Source organism: Nuphar pumila, chromosome 2 (assembly GCF_984573655.1).
Source record: "Nuphar pumila chromosome 2, dmNupPumi1.hap1.1, whole genome shotgun sequence".
In the NCBI taxonomy this organism is placed as follows: domain Eukaryota; kingdom Viridiplantae; phylum Streptophyta; class Magnoliopsida; order Nymphaeales; family Nymphaeaceae; genus Nuphar; species Nuphar pumila.
This window is the reverse complement of record NC_143250.1, coordinates 13,128,737-13,156,714: the sequence shown is the minus strand read 5'-3', so window position 1 is coordinate 13,156,714 and position 27,978 is coordinate 13,128,737. Positions and strand designations below refer to the sequence as shown.

Genomic DNA, 27,978 nt, shown 5'->3' with positions numbered 1-27,978 from the left:
CGGCCACTGCATTTAATCAGAGTCGGTTATAATTATCGGATCTGATTAGTTAATCAGGTTGGATTTAGCTTTGCAATTTCGTATCTGAATCTGAATCCACGTCCCACATGGGATCCGACTCTAATTATGCAAAAATATCGATCTAATCAGGTTATATAACCAATAAAATCCAGGTTCAGGAAGGGCTTATCGGGAGGGGCTGACCCTGACCCTGACCCTGGCCCAGGCCCAGCAAAAGGCTCTCCGGGGTTCTTGTGGGTTTCGGGCCGAGTCCGGGTCAGGTCGGGCTGGACTCTTTAGGCCCAATTTGTAAATGGGTCATGCGGGCAGGGCCCTTTAAACTTGTGCTTTGGGCCAGTCCTGGGTCAGTCCCATTTACTAGTTAGGCCAAGCCAGGCCTGACTTCTTGACTTGAGCTTTTGCTGCAAAACGTAGCCTAAGCCCGAACCATCTTGGGCCAGATACTCAAAAAGTCTGATGGGTACCCAGCACGATATAAAACCTTGGCTTTCTCCATCTAACCCCAAATCCAATTAGGTTGCGTCTCATTATATCTTATCTGGGTCCAACCCGTTTACATTGTCAAGATAGACGGCCACTTTTGTGTAAATGATGGCTGCACAAAACTGACGACTTCATGGATGAGTAGGGATGTATAAAAGTAAAACCAAATCGGACTTAATTGGATCTGGACTTGGATTTGCTATTGAATTACTGGATCACCATGAATTCCAATTCCAATTATCTAACTACCTTTATTGCATCTAAATTTACATTTAAAAAAACTCAATTAGTTATGAATTTTTTAGTTTTTATCCAAGTCTTGTTCCAACTCCATTGGTTTATGGATCTGAGTCTTGGATCACCAGATCCGAATAGGATATTCAGTTGACTTGGGTAGCCGGCCCGAACCTGGAACATTGACCACCTATTCAAGTGATCTTTTTGCAGCATTAAGCGTGAACCCTCTGACTCAAGATGGACGGTTCAGATTTTGCTGTCCCAATGAGGGACCGAGTCCACCTGCCTATAAAGGATCGGATGCTCTCACAAGTAGGGGTGTCGACGGGTTGGGTTGGGTTTGGTTCGGACTCAGGTGGAACCAGACCTGGCCCCATTTTTTGGGTATGGTATCGGGTCTGGACTCGAATCTAATCAGACCCACCATAAGAGAAACCATACTCGAAACGATAAGAACTACATGAACTAGACCCGGGCCATACACAGTAAAATAATATTTTTTTTATCATTTTTACATTAAAAATTTGCGGGTCTTAATCAGAACTCGGGTTGGGCCTGGGTCTGGTATAAAATTTCACAAACTATACCCAGCTCCATGTATTAATCGGTCTTAATCAAATCTTCTTATTTATCACCATACCTGGACCCTATAGGGTTTCGTACGGGTTGGGTCTGGTTATGATAACAAATAAGAAGACCTGATTATGACCTGGGTCCGGACCCGAAAGTCTGATTAATACATGGACTCAGTTATAGTTTGTGAAACTTTATACCGGACCCGAACATGACCCGAGTTCCGATTAAGACCAGAAATTTTTCAATATAAAAATGATAAAAAATATTATTTTACGTGGTATGGTTCGGGTCTGGTTAATGTAGTTCTTATTGGACCCATGTATGATTTTTCTTATAGTAGTCCCGATTAGACCCGGGTCCGGACCCGATAGCATACCCAAAAATCTGGTCCAAGTCTGTTTCTACCTGGGTCCGAACCAAACCCGACCTATTGACACCCCTGATCACAAGGTCATGAGCTGATGATGTCATAAATGTAGATATCCGGATTTTCTAGGTTAGGGAAAATTTGGGGATAAGTTAAAGCTTTTAGCTTAAGAAAAAAAACTGGAGAAAATATCGGCTATTTAAAAAAAAAAAAGGGAATTAATATCGGCGTTATTTGTGACATATTGGCTTACGGGGTTGGTTGACACTTGACAATGACGTAATTTTCGAACAATAAATTCTTGCGTGTTAAGGAAACTTCTCCCACACCTCTCTCTCTCTCTCTCTCTCTCTCTCTCTCTCTCTCTCTATCTATAAATTTTGGAGTCGGGGGCTCCGACAATCGAAGTAATGGCGACCATTGGCAGCAAGACTCGTAATGCAAAGCTGGTTTGTTTCACCCTCTTCTTGTTTTTGTTTTTCCCTGCATGAATTTTGGTTTTCTGGTATTTTTTCTTTTTTTTGGGCATAGATGCAGTCAACTTTGGTGGATTTTTCGGGTTATTTGCATAAATTATATATGAGATTTTGTTTCTTTTTGGTTGGTGTTTTGTGGGGGTTCTTTAATTTTGTTTTGTTTGATTGGTTCAATATGTGTTGGTGTTCAATTTTTTGTTATTTAATTCAGGTTTTCCTTGGGATGTTCTTATCGTGTTGGATTTTTCATTAATTTTATTTTTCTAGTTTGGTTTGTTATTTGGTTGATGGGTTTTCATTGTGATCTTAATTGGGATGCTATTCTTCTTCTGATTGATGCGTTTTGCTGATAATCATGATCAAATTTTTGTACCCCAACTTCGTTTTTTTTTAGGTTTAAGATTCTGAATTTTCTGTTAGTTCAATCTCTTTCCTTTGTGGTGTTTCGTTTTTTATTGTTGCTCTGGCTTGCTGTCATCAAATAGGTCCTTCTCGGCGATGTGGCTGCCGGAAAATCGAGTCTTGTTTTGCGGTTTGTGAAAGGCCAGTTTCTTGAATTTCAGGTTTGTTGGTGGTAATTTGGGAGTTTGCGGCCTTCTCTTTTTTTTTTTGTGATAGTATTATTGAAAATTTGTCTTCTTTTTCCTGCGGATTTTAAGGAGTCAACAATCGGTGCTGCTTTTTTCTCCCAAACATTGGCTGTGAATGACATAACTGTGAAATTTGAGATTTGGGATACTGCTGGGCAAGAAAGGTATCATAGCTTGGCTCCCATGTATTACAGAGGAGCGGCAGCGGCGATAATTGTTTATGACATAACGAATCCGGTTAGTGGGAAATTGTTGTTCATCTTCATTGACAATCTTACAAAGTTGAGATGTAGTAGAAATATGAGAACTCATTTTGCTACATGGTTGTGGATGCTATATAGATTTCAGTTCCAAACTGTTGGTTGTTGAAATTTGGGTGATTTAGATCATCAGAAAAGGGGGCAGTTATATTTGAAGCTTTTACTCATATAAAATGTTTTAAAAAAAAATAAATGGCTTTTTAGAATAATTACTTAGATTGACACCAAAACCACCAAATGCATGCACGATGAGCCAGCTTGGAAAACAAGGTGCTATTCCTGAGACGACCTTTGTCAGAATAAGAAAAGAGAAAAAAACAATTGTCATGAATCAGATCATTCATGTAGACTTAAATATGAATGATTTAGTAGTTTTGAAACTTGACAATTACCCCAATCGAGTGAAATGGATACACAAGTGCTACCTACTAAGTTAACAGTTTACTTATTGTAAGGGACCTCCATTTTGATTTATGTGTCTTGATATGCTTCCTTGCTTAATGTGTTGATTCATTTATTCAAAATTTCCTTGATTTGCTAAATAAAAGATTGTGAAACTCATCATGTTTCCTGGGTGTCATTTATATTGCCTGTTTATTTGTTTTCCCTTCTTTAAAAAGTCTTTTGTACCAATGGCATTATTTCAAAACGATCATGCAATAGATTAAAGGAAGTCTTGATGCATTGTTCCACATGACAAAGGAAACTATAGCTAGAGTATTAAATTATGGTCCTCGTTCATTAAATTTTCCAAGATTGGATGGCTGACATTATGTGCTTTCTGAAACACACATTGCATGGGCATCATGTAACAAATGATTACTTTTACAATGTCAGGTCCATCCCTAAACTTCAATGAGATAGGCAACTTGTCCACTCGTGCATTCTGGTGATAAGAATAGTTTTTCATGGCTAGTAAGTAGGAGTTCTTCCATGGCCCTGATGTGTGAAACCTTACAAAACAGTTTAGAAACTGCTTCCCGTTGGTTTAGCAAATTCATCTGTTCTGCAAGACATGGCTACTGCTCTACACATTTTCAATCAGTGTACTTGTATTTAAGTTTTTTCTGACCTGCTGAAGAATATAAGATCCATAGCCAAGCAACACTTTTTTGTTTTGACCTCATCATCAGGACACCCCAACACAAAGAAGGAAATATGAAATGCCACCTTTAGGAGCGAGTTGATAGAGTTTTATATAGGCAATATTTCAAAGTTACTGATCCAGTTTTCCCTGTGACAATTGTCCTTTCCTTGTCTGTTTAACTCTCTTTTGTAACTATTGGAGGTGCTTTGATTTTGTATCAATTATTTGTTTAATATTTTTCATGAAAGTTTTCCATCTAAGAATACATGTCAAACACTCTTGAGAGTTGAGACCATCTTAGTAATACCAAGCTGCATTTAGGAGTTAGCATACCATGTTAAACATATTCTATTTTGCCCTGTATACATGATGTCATTTACATGTGATATGGGAATCTTTCCGAAGCGGATCGTTTTGTATACTTTTGGGGACATGATGTCATTTACATGTGATATGGGAATCTTTCTGAATTGGCTCATATTGGATACTTTTGGGGACTTCCAAGTTTGCAACCCTACTTATGTATACCCCAAATGTGCTTCCTGATGCTTGCAAGGGGCTACAACAAGTTTGGGTTTTTCTATGTCATTTGTAGTCATTTAGTTATTGAAATACTTATAACTTCGTTGGTCATAATTGCTATCTTGTTAGGTTCAGCCACGATATAGTTCTAAATTCACAAACTACTTCAATTGACGGTCAGAATTTCTTTGAATATGTCCTTGAACTCATTCAAGATGTGAGCAAAACTCAAATTGGAGAAGAAAAATATGGTTCTTGTGTTCCTTTCTTTTTTCTTTTTTCATTAAAGGTATTCTGTTACAAATTGCATTGTATCCTTTCCCAAAGAGGTGTGACTTTTCATACCATAAGTAACCCAAGTCTGGAAGTGTGTTCCTTGCTGGAATGTGTTTGTAGGAAGGTGATCATGGAAGGAAAGACCTTCCATGTGGTCGGTTTGATGTACATATTCCCCTGTATTTTGTCCCTCTGTACAGTTGGCCTTTGTAATTATGATGCTCTATCATAAAAGTAGGGGGCCTTATCCCCCAGCATTCTTATCGAAAGAAAAACAAAACAAAAAAAACTTCCGGGTTCACCAAACTTTCATATGGAAGTTACAGATGTCCTCAAGTCCCTGAATTCAGTAACAGCAAATTGCCTCATTTTATGATGAACTAAAGCAATCTCTACCATTCCAATATCTATTCAGTATAGACATTCCCCCCACATCCTCTCTCACACCTCCCCACTCCCCTCGCCAAATCGTAATCATGGCAAAAGAATGTGTTTTGACAGAGTATAACAATAAACAAGTACTCAACACATCATGTCTTTCCACTGTGCTCTTGCAAAATACAAACAGCTGAAGAAAAACAAATTCACACATAATGCAACCTATCCATTCATTCAGCTTCCATGTGGTACCTAGTTCCACAAATAGCAAAGGAAGAAAATAAACCTAAATCGGAACACAAGGTTAAGCAAAGACACATACACGACTTTTGGTGAGGTGCAGAGATGGAGCATTTGCCAGAAAGAATACTCTATCTCCATTTGTTGCCACTGCAAAACAAGTTTAAGAAGAAAGAAAATCATTACCAATACAAAGTAAAAAATAAGTTCCAGAATCCAAGATAAGTTGCTAAGATAAATGGCCTCTATCCTTCTTTATTATTGAAGCACGAATACAAAAAAAATGCTTAATAATTTCTCTACTTTATATCCGATTAAGACCCTTCAGCTATAGGTAAGCATAGGCTATGAATGATGTATTTTTCAAGAAATGTAAAATGATATATTTATGATCTTGATTGTGCATTCATACCATTTGTATAATTTCCTTGTGATTCTTATAGGAAGCTTTTGCATAAATGTCTCCAGAGAATCCTTTATTTGTTTTTTTTTTCTTTTGAAGAGAAAGGAGAACATCAATAACACTATCAGAAAAAGATTAAGGTGACAAGGTTTCGCTGTGCAAACAATCATCAAGGATCAAAGTTCAGAACATGATGTAGCAGGCCTAACCAAGACAAATCAGTAGCAGGCCACTTAGGAGAGACACATAAGAGAAGTTCCGGATGCTCCTTTATCATTTCATCCAACAAGAACAGTTCTAATTTTATAAATCCTTCTAAAACCTTCTTTTCTTGAATATCATTCAAAAATGTTTCGGGTTGGCTGGTTTCTACCAATTGGTCACCCAAGGTTCCGTAATTTTGTTCAATGAGTGAAATTCCTTCTCAAGTAACAGGAGCTTTGCATACTTCTGATTTACTCACTGTTGTATTTGAAACATCTGAATTTGTACTCCTGTCATCCTATTGGATGAAGGGTTATCAGATTGTCCATGCAAAACAGCTCCACTATATTTCAGCCTTTCTGGCATCAGAAATCTGCCTTATGAATGCCAAAAGGGAATGTAGTCCAACATAACCAACAATATATATGCACAAACATGTGACCGTGCATGCAGAAATGCCCACCCATCGTACAACAACAACAAACAACAACAACTACGCCTTCATCCCAAAACAATTGGGGTCGGCGATATGAACCAACAAAGAAAATCATTCTGGGTCTTCCACATGAATCCTTCTCCTCCATTCATTTCTATCCAATGCCATGTCCTCGGTGAGGTTCAAAGCATTCATATCCTTTCCTATCACCTCCATCCATGTCTTCCTAGGCCTACCCCGACCTCTTTTAACTAATATATTTTCCTAGGCCCACCCATCGTACACTTGCAAATATTTTATTTTTTGAATATCCTAATAAATAAATATACAAAACTTGTGATGTTCTTTATGGAATTGAAATAATTTTGGACATGTCAATCTAAGAAGATTCACTGTTCTTCTAGTCAATTCTTATATGTTTGTACATGTGCCTTCTGGATGTTCATGTTAAATATATATATATATATATATATATATTTTGCTCTTCATTTTTATGCTGTATTGAAGAATTATCTATTTATCATGTAGGTTTCATTTGATCGAGCAAAGAAATGGGTTCAAGAACTTCAAGCTCAAGGTGTGATTTTATGACACTTGTCATTTAATCTTTTCCTACTATTTTTTCACCTATTATTCATAGTTTTATCTTTTTCAGGATCTGTTGTTTTTGTTTAAATCAGATTGTTACAAATTTGTAGTTGTTGAGATTTATAGTATTTGCGGTCATCCGTAGCTTTCTTCTTCTGAACTTAATTTTCCTGTTATTGATAGTTCTAATTTGCTCATACTTCTGAATTTGCCATTTGTTTAAAGGTAATCCAAGTATGGTTGTGGCACTTGCTGGAAATAAAGCTGATCTAGTAGAGCAGAGGAAGGTGACCGCGGAGGCAAGTATTTTTTGTGAGCATTTTTTTTATGGTGCATAAAGTGGTTCTTTAAGACATGGATGGAGGTGATAGGAAAGGATATGAATGTTTTGAACCTCACCGAGGACATGGCATTGGATAGAAATGAATGGAGGAGAAGGATTCATGTGGAAGACCCAGAATGATTTTCTTTGTTGGTTCATATCGCCGACCCCAATTGTTTTGGGATGAAGGCGTAGTTGTTGTTGTTGTTGTTTGTTGCATAAAGTGGTTCTTTACATAGTCACAGATATTGGCGATATTTTGGAAATATTGTGATATTATCATGTTATATTCATCAAATGATATTATAAGTAAAATATCGTGATATTTTGAAAATATTGCCAATTTGATAATATCATGATATTATCAACTATTGTTACTGTTTTTACTTATTTTCTACATCTTTAAGGTGTTTTTCTTCTTTATTTTATATTTTTTACTTATTTCTTTTAGTATATATGTATTTTATTATCTAAACATGATATTTTCTTACTTGTTTTTGTTATTATATATTTATTTATTTATTTATTTATTTATGCCTCGAGATTTTTCCGAGATTTATCACTAAACCGATAATATCGCGAGAAATAGCCTCACCGAGTTATAGCTGATATTGATATTTGTGACTATGGTTCTTTCTTAAGTAATTCATTATTAATTTGCTGGGAGATATTTGGTTAGATATAACTTTAGCTATGAGTCAAGGTAAGGCTGCAATGGTTAAATAGGTTCAATTTCATTTAGTAATATTTGGTAATCACTTGTATTCTTGTATAGTTTTTTCAACCATTTAAGAATATTTACAATTAACAGAATGTAAGCAGCACGTGAAACATGATATAATTATTGCTCTTTTCACTGATCATGTCACAACTAATAAGTTTCAGCAATGTCATTTATGAGTTATGCAGCTCTAAAAAGTGCTGCAAGTTTTCTTTAGAACTTCTGGATCATCATCATCATTATTAAACATTATATCTACTCATGAGGTTGGCTTTATGAGTCTATTTCTCTATTCCTTTCTATCTAGAGCTACAACTTGAATTGCTCCATAGACTGGTATTTTCTCACAACTTCCATCCATGTTTTCATTCGTACATGGTATGTATGGGAAGAGAAAACAAGAGGGTGAATTGGAATGTTTAAGTTAGTCCAAGCATTGACATTGCATAGAATACTGCTCTGTGATACCATTATGGCCGATTCGCTCTTGTTTTAAAATTGAGGATTTGTCAGTGACCATTGGATGTTGTGTTTCACTAAATACTGTCCCATTGGATGTTGTGTTTCACTAAATACTATCATATCCAAATAGTTGAAATCAAAATGTATCATAATATGTGGACCACTACATTGAAGCTAATGCATCCAATTCAACTTTTTAGCATCAGGATTGCAGCATTTGTTTCATACAATTTATACTGAATACTGGTAAGATCTTTTAGCTGTGCATTGATGTATCTTTGCTATTACAGGAAGGACAAGCATATGCTCGAGAAAATGGGTTGTACTTCATAGAGACATCTGCAAAGACAGCGATAAATGTCAACGAGATATTCTATGAAATTGGTAATTACTGAATCTTTTTAATCAAGAGGGGTACTTTCAATTACATAAACTTCTTCATTGAATTTTACATGAAACAAGTTCCAGAACAAGTGCACCAATACATTGGTTTCAATTCCAAGTGACTATTTTCTGTGGTTGATGCAGCAAAGAGGCTACCAACTGTCCAACCCTTGCAGAATCCTGGAATGGTTCTTGTGGATAGACCCGCAGAAAGAGCAACAAGTGCTACATGCTGCTCTTAGCACAGACTTTGCCACTAGGATTTCAATCAGATTTCTACATTGTTTCATAGCCCTAAATGCGAAAAAGAGGAAGAAGAATGGGGCTTCCCTTTACGTGCTTTATATTGGTAAATTTGTTCACTGGAACGGTGTAAATAAGTATTTCATTGTTCTGCTTTGGCTGACAGCTTGACTTGAAGAGAATGTATTGTGTGCTACCCTTTTGGAAAAGTATGCTTAAATATTTTCCAAGTTAAATTTACTAGTTCACAGATAACTCCATTACCTTCACAAGCAACATCACATCCCCAATTATGAGCTTGTATACACGTACCATTTCTCTAAGGCTGTTCCAAGGTTTTTTCCACCTAACTGTATCATGGAAATCATCTCCAAATATCTCTTGGTTATGTGCCCTTGATGAGGGTACTTAGTCGGCAACCTGCCATGGTGCAGGGATCATAGGAATTGTCAGAACTGTGGATGTCCATACACAAGGAGCTAGAGCAAGGATCCCTAGAGGAGGCAGAGGAGTGAGAAGGAGAGTGCAGAGATGAACCTGAAAGCATTACACTATGCAATCAAAGGAGAGGTTCCCACATGGGACCCAAGTGAGATCACTCAGTATCCATATAAACTTGAATTGCTTGAGGGGGAGTCCCTATGTTTAGATATATGAGGTACCCATCTCTAATTTCTCTAATTGGTTCACGCATATTTATCAATGATGATGGTCTGTTAATGGAAATTGAGGAGATTCTAGAGGAATGAGTGAGTCCTAAAACTATGGTATTGTGGTGCATACGACTAGCAAATGTAGGGTAGAGGTTCACAATACAGAGAAGGAGAAAGAGTGTTGTTGGGACAGTGGGTGTAGTGAAATATGACATTTCTGCCTTTACAGAACTAAGAGATAACTTTGGTGTATTGTAATTATGGGTATCAATTACATATTTATAGTTTGGTTGTAGGGCTAAAGACAAAGTGACAGGAAAGATCTCTGATGCGGTGTGATGAACCTCACTAGATAACGGAGATAAGATGTTTAATTACTAGGGAATAAAGTTTTATGGGGACAAGAATTGGAGCTAAGGCATGAAGTAGGACAGTTCAAACAAGGATTTGAAGACATGAGGATGTGGAAAAGAGGGTCAAGTCAAGATGGTGGTTGTACAGTGTTTGATGAATCTGATGGCAAAGTTTCTGTGGTTGCCTTTAAAAAAGTTTTTTTGTTTTTATGACGAGGAACCATCGTTGACTGTATAAGAATGGTGATACTCACATTTTCTGGCCACATTACACCATAAAATTGGCTGCAACTGTTAGGGTCACACCAGCCACCATGAATGGTGCTACCTTACGTTTTTTGGTGAATATGATGCCGGAAGGATGCAAGTCAAGAAATGAATTGTTTCAGGTCAACTTGGCTTCAAAATTACCTCAATTATAGTAGTAAAGGGCATTCATGAGACAACATTTTATGGCCAATTACAGGTTGTGATTATAAGACCGAATATGGGTACAAGGGCATCACACCCATTAAGTTGGTATTCACTTCGCCAGTTTCCCTCTATACAATGGCCAGAAAATGGTAGAGTATATAGAATTGCCTATACACATGAGTGTAGCCCTCATATCTCTCTCTCTCTCTCTCTATATATATATATAAGGTATTTTTTATTAACATAAAATATTATGTATTTTTCATTTAAAATTTAAAAGGAACTTTTGTGTTTTCTCATTAATACATATTTGTATATATATATAATTAAAATAAATTCTTTTAATATTAATATAAAATAGTTTATATTGATTCATTTAAAATTAAAAAAGTTGTTTTGTGTTTTATAATAAATACTTATAAAACCATTTAATAGCAATATAATACATCTATTATAAGATATTTTATATTATCCACTTTTTTAAAAAATATTGCTCACCTACAGGGGCATTTTTGTAATCTTGATTAAGATGAAAGTGGCTGTCTCTCATATGTATTTCACACTCTCTTTCTCTCAACCGGTTAAAACCCCTCACACTTAACAAAAAAGCCCTTTATTATTTCAAAGGCTATTTTCGGTCAAAATAAACTGCACACTCAGATCGAGTCCGACACGTTTTGGAGCGTATCATTCACGTATAGCAAATTCTTGTAAGAAGTGGGTTTACTTAAAGAGAACTATACAATTAAAGATAACCATGAGAATAAATTGATGGATATAAGTGGACAGACACACACGCATGCATGTGCACGCACACACATAAAACAGGTTTAAACATTGGAAATTCTAAGGGTGTGTTTGAAACCCTCGGATCTCAAATCCAAGGAATCTCATCCCCGAGATCCTTGGCACTGAGATATGATGATCTCTAGTTTGACCCCCCTCCTATCGAACTAAATATCTGCATATTTAAAGCTGAACATCTCAAATCCTGGAATCTGATATCCACCATTTGATAGGAGATCGGATCAAGGGTAGGGGTCCACGCCTTGATCTGTGCGTTTGTAGATTTCTTCAAATATCCATGGCACTCGAACCCACCCTAAGTAGGGGTGTCAATGGGCTTGGTTTACCAGGACCCGACCCGAACCAAACCCTATAGGGTCTGGGTATGGTGATAAATAAGAAGACTCAATTAAGACCCAGGTCCGGACCTGAAGTTTCGATTAATACATGGACCTAGGTATAGTTTGTGAAATTTTATATCAGACCCGGACCCGACTACCCGCAATTTTTCGATGTAAAAATGATAAAAAAAATATTGTTTTACCGGGTTTGGTTCATGTAGTTTTTATCGGTTCCGGGTATGGGTTTTTTTATAGTAGACCCAATTAAACCCGGGTCTGGACCCAATACCATACCCAAAAATCTGGTCCAAGTCTGGTTCCACCTGGGTCTGAACCAAACCAAATCCCACCGGTTGACACCTCTAACCCTAAGTGTGCTGTCATGTCCCTTATAAATAAATCATTTTTTGAAAGACACCTTTGAAACTTGGGAAAGCTTTTTTTTTTACTTGGATAGAGACCCTTAACAGAAATGTTGAACTCATGAAACCTATGGCGACCAGGATGACATCCCAAGTCCACTCCATCATGACAATAAGTCACTTATACGAAATGAATAGATTTTTGTTTTTTGGGAACTAGCAAAAGATTAAGTAGATTTGGGGGAAAACTGTGAGAATTTAACGTGGCAGTAATCAGCTTCCAAGATTTGTTTTTTTTTTTTCAGACAGAGCTTGGGTCAATAGGTCTATTCCCAACAGACGACCAAGGTAATCCAACCTTTTTACCAAAAGAAGCATGAAATTTTTTCTTAAGGGCACGTTTGAAAGCGAGAAAATGGTAGAAAAAATATAAGTAGGAAAGAAAAGGTAACTTTTCCAACCATTCAAACGAGAGAAAATTTTTGAAGAAGTCTTTCTAAAATGTGTGGCGTGTTTGAAAATTTTTCATTTAGAGAAGTTATCATATCAAAACTTCTCATAGGAAAAAAAGATTTCCTTGTGAGAATTTTTCTTGCTTCCAAACATGCCCTGATTTTGATATGATTTTTTTTCTCTATTTAAGAGAGAAATTTTTTCTATCAAAATTTATCATTTTAGGGCAGCCCTTGCCCTAATCAAAACACACTTCCCGTGGTGTTGCCTCTTCTTCGTTGTGGATGTTGCCCTTCAGGTGAATGTCATTTTCCAACTATAATTGGATTTAGCTCTTGTTTATTTCATTTTTTATGTGATCTAAAGACACCAACCATGTTGCTTTCTCCCCGACTTGTTTCACAAGGTGTGCACCTGCAAGTGAAGTGAATATGCAAAGTCATTTTGATAATCCCTTTGTGATTAGTCACATTTCTATGTGGCTTAACAGCCAATCATCTAGCATTATGTTGGTAATCCATCAGGGTTCCTCACTAATAACTGCAATATAGAGCTGAAATGTTTGAATGAGTTACACCCCAGTTCTACAGGTAACCAATCAAATACAATTAGGCCCACATGCCAATTAACAATGGGGAAGCTTATAACTGAACCTTGTATCTTGAAGGTCTTATTCACCAATCAATTAACTCATATTCACTCATTTAGAGCATTGATTCCACGATATAAATTTTGGAAAATGATAGTACCGTATGACTATTTTGACATGTTTCCCAAAATGCTTCATAATTTTCGTTATTCTCTTCATGTTCAAAATCGCAAATATCTTATTTTAAAAAGATTCTTTTTACCTTTATCACATTTCCTAAATATATGTCAATTTTCTCTTAAATATGTAATTGTTTTTGCAGAATCGTCTATATATATATATATATATATATATATATTTCTTTTATTCGATGTCGAATATAGCCGTTAGAAATTGAGACATATACATGTAACCTTCCTGGTTTGAGTCCGAACCAAAAACCACTCTAAGATATTTGTTTCTGCATTACAATACTGAAATAGAAACACAGTCTGCATACTGGAACATCACAGTTGTGCCTTTTCTGTTTGTTCTATGCTATTTTTAAATCATATGCATTGAAATAAAAATAAAAATAGAAAGAGATCAAAGATAATTTAGGATATTAGGTTTCAATGCCACCAAGATCGCCTTGATCTAATAAGTGGTTAGAGATAAATGTCATCTGAAAGATAAATTGTTTGATTATTTTAATCTACATATCATGCTTCTATTTTGATTTTTGAGCTCAAAAAAAATAACCCTAGATGGTTTTTCGGCTCTAACTTAAACAAGAAAATTATAGGCCTAAGTCTCATCTTTCGAACGGCTATAAAATTGCAGGTTTTTTACTTTGAAGTAGAGAGATACAAACCTAAGACATAGACTATTCTATAAAAAATATATATGTGATTTTCGCATATATTTTCTTAGATTTTCTCTTAATTTCCTCCTATATAAGCAATTTTCTCTTAAATATATGTGATTTCCTTCTATATATGGATTTTCTCATAAATATATATGATTTTCTTCCTATATATGATTTTTCTCCTAAACATATAAATTTTTTATATATTTTTTGTGATTTTATCTTAAATATATGCAGGGTTCTTCTTATATATGTGATTTTCTCATAAATATATACAGAGTTTCTTCTATATATGTAGTTTTTTTTATAAAAAATATATATATTTAAGAAAAAAATTGCATATATAAGAAAAAAATCACATACAAAAGAAAAAATCACATATATTTAGAAGAAAATTGCATATATGAGGAAAATTGCATATATTTATAAGAAAATTATATGTTTAGGAAAAAATTATATATAAGAAGAAATCACATATATTTAAGAGAAAATCACATATATATGAGGAAACTTGCATATACTTAGAGAATCATATAAAATATATGTGAAAATCACCTATATATTTTCTGCAAAACTGTTTTTGTTCTCTGATCTATATCTCTATTCTTCGATATTAAAAATCTGCATTTTTATAGTCGTTGGAAAGTTGAGACATAAACCTACAAGTTTTTTGTTTTGAGTTAGAGCCAAAAACTCATCTAGAGTTTTTGTTTTTTAGCTTAAAAATCAAAATAAAAGCATACTCTACATACAAACTATCTTCATATGACGTTTCTCCCCAACTTCTCATTAGATCAAGGTGATCTTGATGGCATTAGAAATCTAATGTCTTAATCTCTCTCTTTTTTTCTTGATTTTCAGAACATGTGGCTAAAAATAGCATAGAACAAACAAAAAAGGTGTAGTCACGCTTGTTTCAGTCTACAAAATATGTTCCTATTCTAGTTTTGCAATACAGAAATGAGAACCCTAAAGGAGTTTTCGGTTCGGACTCAAAATAAAAAAGTTATAGGCCTATGTCTTAGTTTTTCAACAACTATAAAAACGTAAGTTTTCGACATCGGATCAGAGAGATATAGGTCTAATAATAGAAACTACTCTGCAAAAAATAGTTACATATTTGAAAGAAAATTCACATATATTTAAGAACTTGCATTTTTTAAGGGTAAAAAAGTTTTTTTTAACCAGATATTTGCGATTTTGGACATTGGAGGAATAACAAAAACTGTGAAGCATTTTGGAAAATGTGTCAAATTAGTCATATGATACAGTCATTTTTAGTACAAATTTTCTAGTTATTTGTTACATGCAATCTAGTAGAAGACACTACTTTTTCACTTTTTCTTTTAGTTTTTTGGTAGATTTAACCTGTTAGAAGTGATTTACAAAGTTTTTTTAGTGAAAAACAGGTTTTACATCATGTTTTTGCAACATATAAGTTGATTTTACATGGGATTTAAAAATCAATAGCCCACGATATACAAAAATTTTATAACTCAAATAATCATAATTTTATATAAAAAGAAAAATCTGAAGTGCGATCCTTAACAACACGATTGAGCGTACAACTTGCACCTACAATTTTCCAACTAGATTGTACATACAGGATATAGTAGCAAATATACATCCTTGATTCAAAGCTGCGAAGTCCATACAGGACTTATCAATGGAGAGAGGGGTTATCAACTCATCACCTGATAAAACTGCACTTTTATTCTTGTTCTTTAAGTTGTGTTTAGGGATTATAACCATTAATTGGCAGATTGTAAGGCAGTTGAAATAGTAAAGGAAAGGTAATCATTTAAAGCTACAAGGCAATTTATTCATGAGACTTTCGTGAATGCGGATTGATTGCCTAGATTGAGATCACAAATGACCAAATTGATCTCCATGGACTACTGCTTTAAAAGAGGCGCATATAAGTTATGAAATTCGCAGCAATCTTCACATGGAATTTGCTTCTAATGTTGGAATAAAAAAGATGGTACTTGGAGAGAGAGACCATACGTTGGTAATATACATGCACCCTTACCCATACTCCAAATTTATTACAATAGTTTTCGATATCATTTTAATTGTTAATTATGGAGTATATTACACTATGCTTTCAATATGATTTTAATTGCTAATTATGGTGCACAACACACACACACACACACGGGTTTTAACTAGCTTTGCAGAAGGAATTTTAACTGATAATTATATTCTTATACACTGTTTTTTCTTCTGTTTTCTTTTTCCTCATTTACAAGTGTGCTGCTTAGTTTTGTACCTAAGAAACAAGACACAATTCTCCAAGACCACCCCCTCTTATATTAACCATTTTCAAAAAAAGAAACTTGCCCAAAAAGCTGGGGCTGGTTAACAAGCCAAATGAGCAGAGTCAAGACAAACTCGAGCCCATGACAAGCGATAGCTAAACAAGCCAAGCTCAAGCTGGCATAATTTGTGCAAATGATACATCGTTTTAGACCTGAAAGTAATAGAATTTGAACTCTAGACCTACTGTACAAAGTCAAGCTGGGGTGTTTACAGAAAAAATGCATTGTTTCAAAGCTGGAAGCAAGCCAAACACTTAACTATTTGTCCTACAATATATTATGTTATATAAAACATCTAAAATATATTTAGTATTACTTAACAAGCCCATATGAGCCAAGGGCTGAGCGGAACACCTGTTTTCGTGCTCGGCCCACCGAGCCCATTTTAGGAGTTGGAACAAGCTCTTTATGAGCCAAGCACAAGCCAAACCAACTTGTCTCATTTCCCAGCCCTAATAGAAAGGAGTCCAACAAAAGAATAGTTGATTGAGCATAACTAACTCGATGATCACTCTGTAGAATGTAATGAACAAAACATTTACATTAAATGTAAGGACTTTTAGCCTGTATGTCAGCATGTATAAAGGCTACTAACATTCAAAAAGATTACAATCAATTCTCTAAACCAGCGCCCACTCCAATACCACAACCCTGCTCTATATTGCCACCGTTTATTCTTGCTAAGCAACCTTTCTAATTACAGGACCATTAAAACATGTCACTCATTGAACATTAATGCCATTGTTGACGCAATCAGTTTCAAACCTGAATCAATTTTCAAAACAATTCAGAGAATCGGCCGATTCAGACTCGAATAGAATCAAGCTGAATCAATATGTAGCCAAACAAAAGGATTCGAACTACCTGCATAAATATACAGTTGCATTTAGCCAAATGTGCAGCATCTGGTCTATAAATGGGCTGATTCAATGTCTGTAAACATGATGAAAGTAAGATATGAATGTTAAGCACTATAAAGATAATATTGTAGAGGTTGTATTTACAAAATCTTTTGTGTAGGAAAATATTGGTTGGGTAAAATAAGCTCCATCCAATGCAGTAAAGCTTCATGTTCAAAAAGGTTAAGAATATGGACTAACCTTATATGGCTAAACTTAAACTGCCTCTAAATTTAGCAGTACCCATATTTTGAGAATAAAGCACTTGCCTTATCTTATGTCCCTAGTCAGAACAGAAGAATAAAAACCTGCAGCTCTCCACCTATATATCTCTCTTTGAGATGAATGGCATTCAACAAAGGGGCTAGTTAATGCACGCAATGCAGGAACAAGAACGAACTCACCCCTTTTAGCACCACCTAATCTTTGGAAAGTAAACAGCAGTCGACACTTTGCTCCACATTCTCTAAAGGCCCTTATAATATAAAAAGTTTCCCTTCATCAAAATTACACTGTGCTTACAGAAATAGTAGAATGTTGTTGCTTGCCAACTTCATACATGTTACATTTTGTGAGACAAAAGATCAGTGGACAAAACATGGGAGCGTAAATTCATTCAGCCTTTAACAGCAAATCATTATGTTGCCATAGGCCCAGGGGTGGAGCCACGTTGTGGGTAGGGTGGGCATGTGCTCACCCTGACCCAGAAAAACCCCCCAAGGGGGTAATGGGTTAGGCTGGGCAGGCCCACCACCCTGACCCAAAACTTAGGTGGGCAGTGCCCACCCTGACCTGGACTGCAGGTGGAGTGCCCCAGGTCAAGGTGGGGATCACTCATGCCCGACCCAATCAGGGTAACCCCAAGCTGAGTGGCGAGTACTCTCTCTCTCTCTCTCTCTCTCTCTCTCTCATATATATTCCTTTGACAACCCCAACCACACCTTTGTCTCTCTATCTCTCGACTTTCTATGTGCCCTTCCCCGGCTCCCTCCGACCTCACAGCCACAGGGCACAGGCCTATCAGCCACGAGCCACCTAACTTGAAGTTTTGAACGGCTCCGAAGCATAAATGCATAACTGATGATGCAAGAATTAGGGTTTCGATTTTGTATTTGTTTAAATGACATGAATTTTGGATTATGCATTTAGGGTGTTACCTATTTTTTCTTTTTAATTAGCATTAAACATGAATAATGAATACTCGACTTTGGTTAGAACTTAGAATTTTAGGATTTTTTTTGTTTCAATTAGCATAGATGAGAATTTTAGTTTTTTTTGTTTCAATTAGCATATGTATTTGTTTTTCAAATAGCAATAATCATGATTCCATCTTTAACTTTTGTTATGGTTTGATTGTTTTTTGTGTTTTTTGTTTCTAATTTATTTCAGTATTCGATATATGTATATTGTCATAGAAATTATTTTTCCTTTTTTTTTGTGCATTTGTGCCCACATAGTTTAAATTCCTAGCTCCGCCCCGAAATAGGCCCATAGGACACAATATAATAATGTGCCAAACAATATGCGTGTGTATTCATGGGTATTTGTGTTGCATCCATTGTGGTACAGCTCCATGGTACCTTATCATGGTGGCATTTGGCGTTTTTGATTTACTATGTTGATGCTCATGTGGTATGGTTGTTAGGATGCACACGAGCTGAGTTTGAGCTTGAACACCCATAGTAACAGAGCTTTTGTCTAGCTCGGCTCAGCTCGAATAAAAAAATAGTTGTTCAAGCACGGGCTCAAGCTCGAGCTGAGATTGAACAGCCTTTGTCCAAACTCTGCTCGAGTCAAACTCGGCTCGAGTCAAACTTGACTCGAGTCAAACTCGAGCTTGGCTCGGCTCGAGCCAAGTTTGGATGCACTAAAAAGTGAAAATAGTGGGTTTCGAATTACCCACCTCCTCTGTAAAAGGCTAACACCTTACCCTGAGCAAGGCCATTTGATGTGTTAAATTTACAAACATAAATTGTACATATATTATTTTCTGTGCATTATATAACTACACAAACCGAGGCCGAGCTTGATTGCCTGATCAAGCACGGCTCATTTATGTGTACCGAGCTTGAGCTTGTGTTCAAAGTTGGCTCATTTATCTACCGAATGAGTTCGAGCCAAGCTTAAACGAGTCAAGCTCGAGCCGAGCCAAAGCTAGCTCGGCTTATTGTGCATCCCTAATGGTTGTCTCCAACGTCACTAGTTGTTCATTTATAAGGTATGCTTATATTTGTGAATTGTAGACTCTTCATTGTCACCATCTTGGAAATTGAATCATGCAACATATTGGCAACAATTAAACTTACTAGTAAACTATGTCAAATGCATCCAGAAGTTTAGAACTAGCATTTGGAGAAACATGCCAAATAGATGCATCAGATGAGTGAAAAGAACTCAAAATTTCCCATACCAGCCATGCCAAAAATAACATAATTCCATTCAGAAGATATAGCCTGGACCTTTTCATACCTGCTGTGTCAAGATACCTTCACAATTGAAATACAGGACTTGTCAAATCAGAGGATCAAGAAAACTTATCAAAACAGAGTTCCACTAAATTTCTCCAAGATTACCATCTCAAGTTCACACAGGGCGTTGTCATTTCAGAGATGAGAATCATCAATGTATATATCTGCCCTTCTCCTGACAGCATAGAGTAAGGTACAGAAACTACAGTGAGCAGATGATGCACAATCTGAACATTGAACAGTTAAATCTTTAACTGATCACAAGAATTTCAACACATAAACCAGACTCATTTGGAATTACCAAGGAACAAGGAGGCATGCACTTACATACTCCATTCCACCCAGATAAGGATATGACCATGCTATCATTCCCAAGTCAGAGATGAAGTAGCTAACAGATATCTACAAAAAGGTTTAAAATTTCTTACATCAAAAGACGATTCAACCAATAAAAATGCATTATTTTACAAAAGCTAGAGGACAAAAAAAAACAGAACATGATTAGAAACAAAAATTCAAAAACTCCAAAGCATAAGTGTATAACATTCCAAGCTAAAAAACAACTAAGCAGTTATAGCCCTTCAAGTCATAGCTATAATAGAACATATACATGCTATTCAATCAGATTTAAAACCAAAAGCACATGGAGCACATACAGTGCATCTTAGATTGGTAGACTAGTATTCAAACTTCATATAAGCACCAAATGAAGAAGAATGAAGGCTTACCCCCAAAGCAAAAGTAGAAAGGGAGGAACTTTGGAATATGACAAGACCATCACTGTCGGAGAATAGATCTGAGAAAAACACTAGGTATAGGCAGGGGCGTAGCTAGGGGGGGGCAGGACTGGGCTGTAGCCCAGTCCTACCTCCCGAAACAGTTAAAAAAAAAAATTTTTTTTTAAAAGCCCAGTCCTAGCCAAGCCCTGATTGCAGCAAATAGTTTGATTTGTCCATATGAAATAGATTTTTATTAATAATTGTAGCCATTTTTTATTTTATCTAAAAACTTTTTTTTCCGGGGGCGCTGCCCCCGAACCCCCGACTATCGCACAAATAATTTTTTTTTTGTTACACCCCTGTTTGCCCCCCCCCCCCCCCTCACATGAATCCTAGCTACGCCCCTGGGTATAGGGCCATAGCTGAGATAAAAATAGCATGAGCAGTTGAAATAGACCTGAAAAGTGTTTCAACAACAAATGAATGAGATGTAGAAAAATATATGTGCGTGCAAGCAAGTGTTGATGCCCTTCATTGACATTTAGTTCAGGTACAACCAGGGCAAATGCATACGTCTATGCAATAGTGTACTTATAATGGGCTATATATATATATGGAAAATTTTAAAAAACACTCCTAAAGTGTAAGCATTAATAAAAAATGCAACTAAGTTTTACAATTTTTTAAAAAGGCACCTAAATTTTTTGCACCGTTAATAAAAAACAAGCTTCTATCCATTGAACCTAGGTTATCACTAATCCAAGTTGAGCTAAGAGAGTTAATTTACTAGTTAACCATTCAAAGACTCCCTCCCTTTTTCTTAGGTGCATTTTTTGAAAGTATGATGTTGAGGGGAGAATGGTAATTCCACATCACATTTAACAGTAACTTGACAATGATAAACTGCATTTTTTTTAAAAATTCAAAACTTAGGTGCCTTTTTTGAAAATTTCCCTGTATATATATGTGGGGTAGGTCATGGCCAGTTTATCCCCCTACTTATCCTGATCAGTTACAAAATGCAATAGTTGCTGGTACTTGCTTAAGTTGAACTTACAGATGCATTCTCTACAACTTATTTAATAGACAACTGTATTAGATAGGTACTTTTCATATTCAAATGTTCTTTTAAATATATTAAAATTCAACAAAAATTAACAGCTCACATTGCACAGACTTTATGACAAAGCTTCAATTTTCTTAAACTAATTCAATCCAAATCATGTTTTTTAGTAAGCATTGATAAACACATAGTTGCATGTACTTGCTTAAGTTGAACTTACAGATGCATTCTCTATAACTTATTTACCAGAAAATTGTATTAGATTGGTACTTTCACATTCAAATGTCCTTTTAGATATATCAAAATTCAACAAAAATGCACATTGCAAAAACTTTTTGACGAAGTTTCAATTTTCTTAAACTAGTTCAATCTGAATCATGTTTTTTAGCAAGCATTGATAAACAAATCTACAGACTTAGATTAAGCAAAAATTGAAAAAAAAAAATAATTTTTCAGATAGTCAGGACAGTAAGGAGAACAAACCGATTAAGACCTACCAATTTCTCTACATGTACATAATATGTACGACATGTGTATGTGCATGTTCTACAGCTTTCAATGGATATGAAAAAATCAACCAAGACTTGTCTTTTCCTTTTCATCTTTTTCCTTATCTACCCTACCTAGAGTCAAAATACAATAGCATCACCAACCAAATTTTGTTCTTTAAAAAGCATTTTTACCACCTCAGTTGCCCCACCTGACTCGATGGGAGTCATGAAGATCTTGTCAATGTGTATCATGCATTCTCCACCAAGAAAAACGTCATGAAAAAAAAAGTTATTTTTTTAAGAGTACCTATTGGCCCATTCAACACGTTGAACTTTTGAAAGACCAGCATAACCCTTGTAGTACCAGGAGGCGGTAAGCTGTGTAAGGTCATATATCTGAAGAAAAAATAAGCATTTAAGAGGTTAGTGAACAAGATGAATAACAAAAACCACTAAGTAGAGAAATATGACATTTTCCGATGACAGATAAATTGCAAAAAACTGAGAAATTTGCTATAGTTCTATTCCAATCAATCAGAAGGTTACTAAGCCTATAGTGGAATACTAAGGCCACCAAAATTTTGGCCACAGAAAAATTCTAAATCTTAGATCATGCTTTATTTGATTTACATTAATTGCCATCAAAGGAGTAGTTAGTAATGCTTGAAAAGGACCATTAATTGGAAGTGATTCTTTACATTTTTCAAAATATAACAAATATGCTCAAATCATTTTATTGAAAAAAATATCCTATAAAAACAGTATCAATTGTGAGAGCATTACAGCGAAATTCCTATGTCCTTCTCCAGCTACCGGTGTCTGCAGAAAACCCAATTGTCTACATCTACATCCGACAACTTCAATTGACCAAGTCTTAGGTTTCTTCATAATGACTTTCCAGAAAAGAGAGACACTCTTAATTTTTGTGCATAATGCTTAACTCTATGCATCTTATGCTACCACAGAAGATTTACCAGCACTAGGCCTTTTGACTAGAATTGAATACCTGCATTACTACCAATTTTTGCCAATTACAATTACAAAAGCCCAATCCACCAAGTCATAAGATTTTTTTAACCCTCGATCAACAGTAACATTTATCTCATTACAATGTAAAAACAGGTTAAGTGATGAGATGAGGCAGTCACACAGTAAGCCATTCAAAAGAAATAATCAGAACGATAATGCTATCTAATTATTTTCAGTATCTAACATGCCTGATATCGCCTCTATGTTAAACCACGACAACCCCTTTGCACGTGTGTGTGCACACACACACACAGCAACTTTGAAAAAATGTTAGAAAAGAAGATTTTGAAATCCTATTCTTATCTAAGCATGAGTACCACGTTATAGAAGTTCAGGATGAGTTACCTCTAGAGTTTTACTTTTATTCAAATCTAGATATCAAGGAAATTTTACTGGAGTCCAAAAGCAGGTGTCAGTGCTTGATCTGATTCCGAAATAAAAGTAGTAAATTTGACCACTTAAAAGGAAAGAAATACTGAATAATAATAGTCCAAACCAGTTAACTAAAGAAAAGTTTTCCATGATTACCACTACATGCCAAAAGATGAACAAAAAGTAACTCTAGATCCTCGACAATGTTAGATTATTCTTCTAATCAAGTACAGTACCCATGTCAGCTACTTATTAACAAAATATCTCGGAACTCTTGTAGAACATATTTTTTAAGTCATAGCAATTGCCTGCTAAGCGATCATAAAGTATCAAAGCTTCACAAATTATCAAATTCCCAATAATGATCTGAGGGTAGGTTCTCAAACACAAGTTCAAATTTTTTTCGATTCAGATCAGAAAGGAAAAGAAAGAAAAGAAAATTGCACAAACTGATAATATTTTCCTAGTAGGAGGTGTCATGTTCGCCTTCCTTTTGAGAAAAATAAGAGGGCAAAACCCCATGGCTTTTCAACATAAGATCTATTTCAAAATGGTAAATCAGAAAAAAAAAAGCTCAACTAATCTGTTTATAACCCACCAGAAATTTCATTTCTTCCTCTCTTCTAAAGTTGTTGCCACAAAATAGCATCTCCATCAGAAAATGGAACTTGCTTGCTTCTAATTTTCCTAAAAATCAGAAATTAATAAATATCTCCGCTTTTTGGACTGATTTGAGCACTTTGTTCTTTTGAGGAGCTGCACCTTCTTATGGGGGACTTTAACTACTTGTTGTCCATCCATGATTCCAACCTTCTTGTTTCTCCATCGGCATCTATGCGGGGTTTTCAGGATTTTGTCCAATTGCACCAGCTCTACCTTGTTCCTCCCATCGGTGAGGCTTTCTCCTAGTCTAATAGACGATCTCGTCCGTGCTGCAGACTGCTAGACTATGCGCTCGTCTCCCCCAAATATTTTGGTGATCCTTCCCGACATCACCTGCTTTCTTCTTCCTCCTTCTGTCTCTGACCATAGTCAGGTCATTACTCGTTGGGGGAAAGGGTTTTCCTCTACTAGGACTTTCATCTTTGAACAGTGGTGGCTGAAGGAGTCGGATTTCAAATCTGTGGTCTTTCGTTCGTGGAACAGGCCTTCCAATGCAGTTATAGCTGCCGCTTGTTGCCTTGTGAAGCTCTTCCGCCTGTTCTGTGACATAAAATCTTGGCTTCAGTCTAATAGCATCAACAAATTTCAGCAACTGGACGCTTGGGAACAAGAGTTGTCTGTCATTCATCACTTTTTATTGTTCCCGGACTCCCTTTCTGATTCCTCTATTCAAAGCTTAAAAGACAGATCTACCGAGCTTTCTCTGCTTTTGCAATCCTGGCAGATCAAGGATGAAATTCGATGGAAGCAATAGTCGAGAGTGTATTGGCTTGCCGTTGGTAACGGCAATACCAGATTTTTTCACTCCTTCGCTTCGCACTGACATAGGAGGCATGTTATCCCTTCTATCTCCATTGAGGGAGTAACCTTTTCTGCTGACAATGTCATCCCTGCGGTTTCTCTCTACTTCAAGGCCCTTTATGTTGCTCAGCCCTCCGCCAGTGACTATATTGGTCCTCTCCTCGTTCGGACTATTGACCTAGCCCAATCCAGATCCATGCAATCTTTGTTCATTGACGATGAGATCTTTTCGGCTATTAAGGACCTATCAGGTTGGAAAGCTCCTGGCTCCGACAACTTTTCCGTGGACTTCTTCTATATCTTTTGATCATGTACTAAGAATGATGTTATCAAAGTCTTCGCTGAGTTCCATCACAATTGTCCGTTGTTGGTCCACACGCACTTAGCCATTGTCTCTCTCATCCCTAAGGACGTGGCGTCCTCTGATATCTCGAGATTCAGTCCTATTTCGATTTTGGTGGGGCTCTACCGCATTATTGCTAAGGTTTTGGCTAACAGGCTCAGAGCCATCGCTTCTCAGATTTTCTCAGTTCGCTTTTATCCCCCTTAGGCAGATTCATCACTCCTTCATCCTGGCCTCGAAAGTCCTACGCTCTTTGAATATCAGTGGCCAGCCTTTTTTCTCTCTCAAGCTTGACTTCCATAAAGCCTTCAACTCGGTTAATTGGCCTTTCTTATTTCATATGCTTGACAACTTCGGTATCGATCACTGTTTCTCTCGATGGGTGTGTAAGCTGGTTTCAACTGCTCATTCTATGATTAAGATCAACGGAGTTAGATGCTCATAGTTCAAGCTTGAGTGCGATATTCGGCAAGGTTGCCCTCTTTCTCTTTTGTTATTTAACGTCGCTGTTGAGGGTCTCATGGTTTTGTTCAAGAGGGCTGTGGATTCTGGCTTTATTGATCCCCTCGACATCCAGAAATTCCCCCATCATATTCTCACATACGCTGACGATATGATCCTCTTCGGTCGTGCCTCTGTGCAGCAAATGTTGAGATTCAAGCTCATCCTTCAGTTTTTCCTCTCTCTGTCAGGTTTATTTCTGAACAACAGTAAATGTTGTCTGTCCATGTTTAATGCCCCCCTTCCTTGCTGGCCATTGGGCAGCAGATTTTTGGTTGTGCTACTTTGAATCCTCCTATTTCCTATCTGGGTCTCCCTTTGCAACTTACGCACATCTTCTCAGCCGCTTGGAATGCCACTCTTCAAAAAGTCCAAACCAAAATTTCCTCCTGGCAAGCTTCCTACCTTTCCATAGCATGTAGGCTTACCCTCATCAAGCACGTCTTATTGTCTATCCTAAAATTCCTTATATCTATGTTTTTGATGCCCACGGGTGTAGAGATGAAATTTTCCCGTTTGATGGTGGATTTCCTCTGGTCTGGCTGCCATCCTCAGACTAAGCATTGTCTGGTGGGTTGGAATTCTCTGCTGCTCCCTAGGTGTATGGCAGGTCTGGGGATTCTTGCTCCGAGACTTAGAAGTATTGCTCTTGTTGAGAAGCAATGCTGGATGGTGCACCATCCTAGCAATCTATGCACTCCTTTACTGCATGCTAAATATGGCTCCCTTGAGTCATTCTTTTTTTATCGTCGTCATCACAGGCTTCCTACTTAGCACCGGCATTGCATGTGGCTTAAATCCATGTCTTTCGTCCTCATGAATGAGGGCGATCCCGACCCTGTCGCCCAGCTTTTGCATCGAACAATTGCACCTAGCGATGCTTTTTGCACCAAATCTCTTTATCAGACTCTTCTTCCTTCTAGAGCTGACTGGCTTCCTGAGCATTTGTTATGGGCTAAAGGCCCAACTATGCGTTCTCGGTTCTTAGCTTGGTAGATTCTGCATGATCAGGTCCAGACGGACAACTTCCTCAAAAGAGTGGGTTTTCAGCTTCTGAGTCGGTGCATCCTGTGCAATGCGGCGGAAGAATCCACCTATCATCTGTTTTGGGCCTGCCCCATCTTTATGGATCTCTTCAAGAGTATGTGGAACAAACTTGATGTCAACGTGCGACAGGACTCCTTCACGCTCGATCTTCTATGAGACCCGCCGCAGGTGCGCAGTTGCAAGAGATGGCGACTGATCTAAAAAATTTGGCTCCTCACTACCTGGTGGGTTGTTTGGATGACCCGCAACAATGTGATTTTCTGTTAAACTCTGGTTGTTTTCAATAAGCTCATGCATTGCATCTTGGCTGATGTGTACTCAATTTTATGACTCTACTGCCCTGGTCTCCACCGCCCTCTCTTCCTCCTGACCCTGGCTGAATTTGTCAGAATTTTGTTCTTTTTGGGCCTTCTATCCTTATGTTTTTTTTGTTTTTGCTTTCGTGTTTTCGGCCCTGGTTTGGGTCTGTTGTTTGTTTGCTCGCGGGCTCAACGTTTGTTGACCCTTTGTCTTAGTAATGTTGATGTTTTGTTCAGCTCTCTCTCTCTCTCTCTCTGATGTGATTTGATACAACGAACTGTGCAAAAAGTTTTACCAAGGAAATTGATATTTCTTATTTACTTTTTAAAAAAAAAAAATTTATTAATTATTTAATTGTTAAAATCTTAATTAGTTTTTTTATAGGCAAGTTGGGGTTAGGCAGTACTCATTTTGAACTTGCAACATCCCAACACAAGATGACGTGCACTAACAGCTCCTGGGAGCCCCTAGTAAGATGGCAAACAACCCCAAAAGGGGTCATCCGCATTGTCCCGAGGGAGGATCGGGTGCAATGTGACTGGATACTTTTAGTGTGCTCTTGTACCTTATCACCCTTCATCTTTGTGATACAGTCCAACAACTGTGGGCCCAACAACATGGTCAGTGATCAAGTGCAGCAGCACACCAAGAAGTGTGTGATCACATTGCACCAGATCTCTCCTTGGGCTTGTGGATAGAGAGATCTCCTCCCACCCGAATTGGACTCCTTGTATGTGCCTCATTCTCCAAGGCTAAGCAAGAGGTTCCTTGGGACTTTTTTGATGGCACGTCAAACACCACTGTCATCAAACAAAGGATGTGGCAGACACGATGAATGCATCTCCCACGTCCATGTCCATTTTCATTATAATTTTCATTTGACTTTC

At 36.8% G+C, this 27,978-nt stretch overlaps 2 protein-coding genes and 1 long non-coding RNA gene across 4 annotated transcripts; 2 read left to right on the top strand and 1 right to left on the bottom strand.

Moving 5' to 3' along the window:
• The first annotated feature begins 2,009 nt into the window (after nucleotides 1–2,009).
• On the top strand, nucleotides 2,010–9,512 carry LOC149844802 (ras-related protein RABF2b-like). 2 transcript variants are annotated; one of them, XM_089995289.1, is made up of 7 exons: nucleotides 2,010–2,133; nucleotides 2,646–2,723; nucleotides 2,820–2,987; nucleotides 7,085–7,133; nucleotides 7,370–7,443; nucleotides 8,940–9,033; nucleotides 9,178–9,512. In XM_089995289.1, the coding sequence occupies exons 1-7, from the start codon at nucleotides 2,095–2,097 to the stop codon at nucleotides 9,273–9,275; spliced, it is 600 nt and encodes a 199-aa protein (XP_089851415.1). In that variant the 5' UTR covers nucleotides 2,010–2,094; the 3' UTR covers nucleotides 9,276–9,512. The 2 variants fall into 2 exon arrangements, with proteins under 2 accessions (XP_089851415.1, XP_089851416.1); XM_089995290.1 differs by having other exon boundaries at nucleotides 2,024–2,133; nucleotides 7,370–7,447; nucleotides 8,944–9,033.
• LOC149844803 (uncharacterized) lies at nucleotides 6,452–6,880 on the top strand. The gene is made up of 2 exons (XR_016430146.1): nucleotides 6,452–6,577; nucleotides 6,825–6,880. It is a non-coding gene; the product is annotated as an uncharacterized LOC149844803 (long non-coding RNA).
• A 7,495-nt stretch (nucleotides 9,513–17,007) lies between the features above and the next one.
• LOC149844801 (uncharacterized) lies at nucleotides 17,008–23,047 on the bottom strand. Its single transcript, XM_089986310.1, has 9 exons — nucleotides 23,042–23,047; nucleotides 22,343–22,431; nucleotides 20,900–20,938; nucleotides 20,491–20,584; nucleotides 20,090–20,164; nucleotides 19,868–19,989; nucleotides 19,705–19,780; nucleotides 17,206–17,259; nucleotides 17,008–17,088 (listed from the first exon to the last, which is right to left on the bottom strand). The coding sequence occupies exons 1-9, from the start codon at nucleotides 23,045–23,047 to the stop codon at nucleotides 17,008–17,010; spliced, it is 636 nt and encodes a 211-aa protein (XP_089842436.1).
• Nucleotides 23,048–27,978: the final 4,931 nt, after the last annotated feature.